Source organism: Phoenix dactylifera, chromosome 5 (genome assembly GCF_051530095.1).
Source record: "Phoenix dactylifera cultivar Ajwa chromosome 5, Ajwa_hap1_PhDact_Kaust_v1.1, whole genome shotgun sequence".
Classification (NCBI taxonomy): Eukaryota; Viridiplantae; Streptophyta; class Magnoliopsida; order Arecales; family Arecaceae; genus Phoenix; species Phoenix dactylifera.
In genome coordinates this window covers 32900096-32907823 of record NC_143194.1, presented here as the reverse complement: position 1 = coordinate 32907823, position 7728 = coordinate 32900096, and the positions used below count along the sequence as shown (strand labels likewise).

At 38.2% G+C, this 7728-nt stretch overlaps 1 protein-coding gene across 1 annotated transcript; it reads left to right on the top strand.

The window, feature by feature from the left end:
* The first annotated feature begins 4827 nt into the window (after positions 1–4827).
* Positions 4828–7255, top strand: LOC103702979 (pentatricopeptide repeat-containing protein At2g01510, mitochondrial). Its single transcript, XM_008785653.6, has one exon. It carries the CDS (start codon positions 5050–5052, stop codon positions 6994–6996), a length of 1947 nt encoding a protein of 648 aa, XP_008783875.3. The 5' UTR covers positions 4828–5049; the 3' UTR covers positions 6997–7255.
* The last annotated feature ends 473 nt before the right edge of the window (positions 7256–7728 follow it).

Genomic DNA, 7728 nt, shown 5'->3' with positions numbered 1-7728 from the left:
AGATCTACCCAGCGAATAACCGATGTGGGACTAAATACACGCCCGCACGTGTCCTCACATATCCTATCTACTTCGTATACTTGAAGCTTTGCTTATTTATTATTGGCGTTCAGGATGTTTTCTGGAAAAAAAATAAAAAACTGAACCCTTCATACAACTAGATATGAAACATAGGGCTCACCATGTTACATGCAACTAGATATGAAATAACACCTAGTTTCATCAAAAGTAATGTATTTGCTGTGAGTATTTTCTTTCTAGTTTGTCTGTGAGTACATGATATTCAATTCCAACTTCTTTTAGGATGCATTTGCTTCACGGCCGAAGTTGGAATTTGAATAGGTTGGAATGAAAATCAGAATGACCATAATCTTCGACATATTTGGTTCATTGCTAGAATCAAAATCAGTGAATGCTAGAAGAGAGTCCAAATTGAATTTTGGAGAATTGGAGTATTCCTATTTCCCTCAAAGTCAGAAATGAAAATGAAACTCCCTCCAACCAGGAATGAGAGACATTCATTCCTATTTCCATTCCAGAGCTTAACTCCCTCAAACCAAACAAGCTCTTAGTTTCTATCCAACTCATTCCTTTCCTATGCTTATCAGTACTATTCGAACTTCATGAAATTGTTATCCGCTAATCTTTTTTGTTAATCCATTTTCTTCTCCAGAAATTTTAATGGGTTCTTGGTCCACACTTTCAGAAGACATGCTTGAATCCATTATGGAAAGACTAAACAGACTGATATTCTATATTTTGGCTCTATCTGCATGTCATGGAGATATGCTGCATTGGAAAATCTTCCTCACCAACTCCCACTAATCCGCCCCCCATTCCCACAAACTTCTGCTCCCAATGCTAATAGTGCCTTGCAAGGAAGGCACACACGGCACGAAATTTCTTGTCTTTCAGACAAGAAGATATATGCTGGATTCCCAGTCGCCAGAATGCCAGAATAAGTGGATAAGCGGTCCTTCTAATGGCTCCTGCTGACTGCAGACATCCATTTTTGTCAGATTCATCTATTAAATCCTTTCACAAGAACCCAACTTTCTCCAACGTTCTCCAACTTCGATTGCTGATGTTAATCCAAAACTGACTGCCATTGCTGGAATAGTATTTGATGAATTACATACAGTGAAAGCATCAGGTGAAACTATTGCAGGTTGTGAGAAGGATGGATTGGAATGAAGATGAATGGGATGCTCGTACTTACCAAACAATTGGGTTTGAAGTATTCAAGCTTGAGGAGATTGGAGGCAAAGTTGAGCCCAGCAGCAAGAATGCTGCTGAATTGTATAGAAGAAGTCAGTCGAAGTTTGCGCCATTAAACAATGTTGGTTACAAGTGGGTCAAGGTGGAGAATACCGGGGACCAAATGCTCTATTATGGATTGATGCATTCCTCTTCAACAACCCATGAGACAACTTAGAATTCTGGGAGCAGTTAATTTAATGGAATCGGACACCGGGGAACAATTAATCTCACTTTGTTCTTGAACGTTATACTCGCTGATGATGCACAAATAAATGATTCTAATAGACCAATTCACCAAAAGCCGGCTCGTTTGCAACCAATTTGGAATATTATGACATGAAAAACAAAGCAAACAAATCTTCAATATCCAAAATGCTGCGTGAAATTGAACCTAAGAAGACTTCAAATATAGTGTTCTCTAGGTCTGCTTTAGTTTCTTTGACATCTTGGAAATCCTGCAGCTATGCTTTTGAATACCAGTTTCATTACATTTCTTGGAGGACATATATGAAAAAAGAAGCAGGAGAAATTGATTTGTAAGCGGTCTGCTGTTGTTTTACCTTCTGCTAGTGTGCGTCTGACTGAAAATGAACCAGTTTACTCGTGTATTTAAATACTAATTTGAGTGCTGAGATTGTTGAATTTAATTCAGAAAAAAGGCGATCAAATGGTCACACTACTGAGATCTCATTGGTGCTACCAATTTACATCAATGTGCAGAATAGTAAACAAATATTTGGTATGATGTTTATACCTAAAAAAAAATTATATAGTCTTTTATATAAAGTATAGAAATATAATTATATAACTTTTTTAATATAAAGTCTATCTCGAAAAATAGCGCTCGCAGAATTTTTTTAATAAATTTTATGTTCCCATACGGAAATGTTTGGCAAAATTAGGAATAAAATTTCAGCATCTACCATTGTTCTCAATTTGCTACATACAAGCTATTCAGATTGGATTTTAAAGAAAGTCTTCGACTCAGCATCTGGAGTTATATCTGGCTAAGAGTTGTTGTTACAAAGACAGAGCAATCACAAATGTCTGTGAATCTGAATTGGGACTGGGCTTCTTGATCAAGATTTCAACAAGCAACACAAATGGATATGCCAAGTGAATGGTATTTTATTTTATGCGCTCATGAAGATGGCTTTCCCCCCTGTTTATCCGTGGATCAGGCTACTCTGGTGACTATTATCTGGCTGCTTCTTGTTGCAACTCCAGAGCCAGCCTTTGACCCTCCAGAAGAAGTGCAGGAGAATTGCGAACATTTTCAATCTTTGAGCTAAGTAGGGGACAGAGGGAAACCTCAAAGTCACAGATTTTTGTTGTTTATTTATATCTTCAAAGTATTCATCAAATATTAACACATGAAAAAGCATGCTCTATGAGTACATAACATGACTGCAAATTAACCTACAAGTCACGGTTATAGAATGTAAAATTTCTTGGCCGATTTTCTGAGGAAAAGAAAGAGCTTGGTTATGACGAAACTCATCTTGGTTCTTGATCATGCTTTTCTGTCTCCATTCCGTGGAGAAAGCTTCCACATGGATGCAACTTTTGGTAGCTTTACTTCCATCATGTAGGACGGAAATTGGATGGAATACCAGTATATCTATGTCCATATTTGTTTTATTTGCTGAATATCGATATAGATATGGATATTAGTTAGATATAAAAATTTATATCTATATTTGTTTTAAACATATATAGATGCAAATTGAATATTAGAAATATGGATATAAATATGAATATAAATCAAATAATTAAATATTATGACCATAGAATCAAAAATATTACTAAGTGGATGGCCAATCAAGTTAATAGTATATTAATGTGGTCAATGAAGTTAAAAATTTATAAGTGCTATATAAAATTAAATAGGGTTATAAATAAAATTGGATATTTCGATACATATCAGGTAGTGGTTTATCCATATTTATATTCATTTTTTGTTGATGGATATATATACGGATACAGATTTTAGTTGGATGCTCAAATTTCTATCCATATTCGGATGCAAAAATAGATCCAAATAGAAATTATTGTGTCTACTTTGATCGCTGCTATCATGTTATGCTCAAATTGTTCTTTAGTAAGGGGCTTCTCCTACAAGTGAGGAAGCTTCTCTTGGTTGGCCAATCATTGCAGTTTGATAGCAACTTCCTTTCAATGAAAATGGTGGATTCCAGGGAGGAAATTATAAACAGCACCGACCACCTGAAAGTCTCTCTATGGTTGGAAATGCTTGTGCTTGATAGGAGTGTGAGAGATCCTCATCGTATGGCTGCAATATTGCAACGCCAAAGCGCTTAATCTTAGATGGAAAGTGTATGAACCCAAATCACTTTAGATTTCGATCCCATGAATAGCATCAAGTCCAAACCTTTTGATATGCAACATAAAATAACCATGAACTTGTATTACTGAAAAATATAGAACGAATGAATCAAAATTACCTATAGCAACGACGAATCATTGAACATATATGGATATGGTCATCGATTGGGATATAACCCTGAACCTACTTAACAATACATGAGCACTGATATATGAAGCATGAAAAATGACATGCTTTATTGGCATTCAGGAATAAAGTTTTCTTCAATGCATGTATGGTTTTGGGATGATGTGATGAGTTTGATGATCTACGTCAAGCCGCATGGCCCAGCCACCATCACCATGGTAACAAGTTCAAAAGAGATTTTGATATGCATCATAACTCCTCAATGCCACCGAACTTTACTTTAGATGGTACGTTCCTTACCATTTTAAGCAAGAGACACGGGTTTCCTTACTTGCTCGCTTTGATTCCTGGTTATCCAACGCCTCAATTTTGCAAGCAGTGGTGCATAAAGTCTCATCAATCACCTTAGTCGTATTATAGACTTGTTTGGTATGTGAAAAAAGAGACGGGAAAAAGGTATAGTCAATAAATATAAATATATATATATATATATATATTTGGCTGAAAATTTCAAAGGTGAAAGTAGTTTTTTCGTGAAAATAATTTTCTAAATTTTATAAAAAAATTCATATAGGATATGGAAAACCAACTTTTTCCTAAGGTGAGAATTGTGGTAACTTTTTTACCAAAAATACCCTTAAGAAATCGTAATTGTCTTAATAGCTATTTTTAATAATTATTGTTAAACTATTAAAAATTATGACAGTATAAAAAAATATGATAATTGTAATAGAAAATATATTAATAAATTAAAGATCATCATAATATAAAAAAGCTGTTTAACTATTAAAAATTGTTAGAACTATAAAAATTCAACCCAATATATATTTTTTCTAAATATTTAAAATAGTTATTAAAAATTATATACGCTATATTTTATAGGTATTTATACAATTTATTAAAAACATAATAAATATATTATATACTTTTTCTAAACAAATAAAAACTCAACCCAACATAAAGCATTCTGAAAATTATATTTTTTATATTAAATTTACAAAAATTATTTTTTAAGATATTATGTAATCAGGCATTAACTTTTCAAATAAAATATTTCGATAAATGCATGAATTCAAAGCCTAGCACCACAGCGTCCGTCGGGAAATCTGGAATAGTTGAGCCTCTAGTTATTCTTATTCCAAATTTCCATTATTCCTAATGTTCGAACCAAGCACCTTTTTTTTTTATTCTTCAGGGTTACAGAACCAAACGCTGCCTCCAAGTTTAAACTCATGCAGTCGAGGCGTTCTCCTCGCTTATCCTAGCGATAATCCTTCCATGAGCACTCCTCCCGCCTATCTTTCAAATCCGATGTCATGCTTCCCTCTTCCATAATAATACGAAGATCAGCTTCTCTTCCTGCTATCCAACCCATCTTTCACTTGCTTCCAATCCCCCACTTTATTCCCCCCATCTCAAGCTCCATACAACCTTGCGGCCGAAAGCTCCTGAGTTCTCACTCTGCTGCTGCTCTCTCTCAGACCCGGTTACCTCAGAACCATCCCATTCCCAATAATACCAGCCCCCGGGACTACCGGAACTATTCATCCCTCCTCCAATCCTTCGTCACCCGGAAAGCGCTCGAGCCCGGAAAGCAGCTTCACGCCCGCCTCATCCTATCCGGTCTCCGCTTTGATACTGTCTTGGCCACCAAACTGGTCAATTTGTACTCGGTTTGCAACTCCCTACCCGATGCACATAACCTGTTTGATAGAATACATAAAGGAAATCTATTCCTTTGGAACGTCCTCATCCGAGGGTATGCATGGAATGGGCCTTATGAGGTTGCTCTTAAGCTGTACTACCAGATGCTCGACCATGGGCTTGAGCCCGATAACTTCACCTTCCCGTTCGTTCTGAAGGCATGCTCAGCTCTCTCCGCTCTTGAGGTGGGGAGAGACATCCATGACCTCGTGATACGCACCCGATGGAATTCCGATGTCTTTGTGGGTGCCGGCCTGATCGACATGTATGCGAAGTGTGGATGTGTTGATGAGGCGCGAGACGTGTTCGACAGGATTCCGGATAGAGATGTTGTGCTGTGGAATTCCATGATCGCTGCCTACTCCCAGAATGGACACCCGTCGGAAGCGCTCTCTTTGTGTCATGATATGGTCGCCAAAGGGTTTCAGCCCACCGTCGCTACTCTTGTGACCGTGATCTCAGCTTCAGCTGATGCGGCTGCTCTGCCTAGAGGGAGGGAAATCCATGGGTTTTGTTGGAGGCGGGGGTTCGAATCCCAGGACAAGGTGAAGACTGCCCTTGTTGATATGTACGCCAAGAGTGGTTGGGTTGGAGTTGCTCGGGTTCTCTTCGAGCAGCTTGTGGAGAAAAGGGCTGTTTCTTGGAATGCTATGATCTGCGGGTATGGGATGCATGGTCATGCAGATGAAGCTCTTGCTCTCTTTGATAAGATGAGGGAGGAGGCGCAGGTTCTGGCGGATCACATAACTTTCGTCGGAGTCCTATCGGCTTGTAATCATGGAGGTCTGATGGAAGAAGGGAGGCAGTTCTTCAATCTGATGGTGAAAGAGTACTCCATAGAGCCAACGGTGCAGCATTACACATGCATGATTGATCTCCTTGGCCACTCAGGTAACTTGGATGAAGCGTACCAACTTATTCAAGATATGTCGATGAAACCTGATTCTGGGGTTTGGGGTGCCTTGCTGAATGGTTGTAAGATCCATAGGAATGTGGAATTGGGAGAGCTGGCATTGCAGAAGCTAATCGAATTAGAGCCCAACGATGCGGGGAATTACGTGCTTTTATCCAATATTTATGCTCAAGCTGGGAAGTGGGAGGAAGCTGCTAGGGTAAGGAAGCTGATGACTGATAGAGGCTTGAAGAAGAGCATAGCTTGTAGCTGGATCGAGGTCAAAGGCACGGTCCATGCTTTTCTTGTGGGGGATTTATCTCATCCAAGATCAGAGGAAATATATGCAGAGCTTGAAATATTGGAAGGGCTTATGAAGGAAGCTGGCTATGTTCCTGATACAATGTCGGTCTTTCATGATGTGGAGGATGATGAGAAGCAGAACATGGTCCGCAGCCACAGTGAGAGGTTGGCCATTGCGTTTGGGCTCATCAGCACGCCTCCTGGGACACAGCTGCTGGTGACAAAAAACCTACGGGTCTGTGAGGACTGTCATGCCGCCATTAAGTTTATTTCGAAGATTGTGGAGAGGGAGATCATAATAAGAGATGTTAATAGGTATCATCATTTCAAAGATGGTGAATGCTCTTGCCAGGATTACTGGTAGAACTAACAGGGAAAAGCAGCAATTGGCACCAGAAGTTGTGGTGGTTTGCCTTTCTGTAATGGAGTTGGTTCTGGTAGAATGGGAAGGAGGCCGTTTCGACTATAACTAATTATATCTGTGCAATTAGAGCTGGGGGTATTATTGTTTTCTTTGTTTCATATTCCAAATAAATGTGAGACTGTCTGAGTTCTTTTTTTTGGCTGTAAAGGGGGCCTTTTTACATCACAAGAGTCTAAATATTTCTTCTTTGTTCATGGCATTCTGTTTCCTGTGCAAGTCATCAGATGATCTGGCTTTACATGTGCTACACCAAATATCATGGTTCTAGGTATATGATTTACTTGCTCTGAATCTGTCTGTTATCCCTTCAGAATGAATCAAGTAGTAATGCTGCTGTTTAAGAAGAAACCTAGGCATTTCCCACTTTTACCTTGTTTCATTTTAACACAAGAAACAGTGTAGTGATTTTGTTAAATTTACAGTTTGCTGCATTTAAGTTCTTCATCCTACTCGTACCGTCTCTCAATGTTTTTTTTTTTTTTTTTGCTTTGCCGTGTACGAATATACCCAATAAACTGTCTCTCAATGTTTAGAAGGCAGCCACTATATGCAGGAGGTTTGGTCACAAAAAATTTAAATAAATAATATATAAATAGTTAAAGAAAAAGATGAATCAGTAAATTTTTTTAAAAAAATTATATACCCAATTGATGCTCATTTAAGTGGACTGTA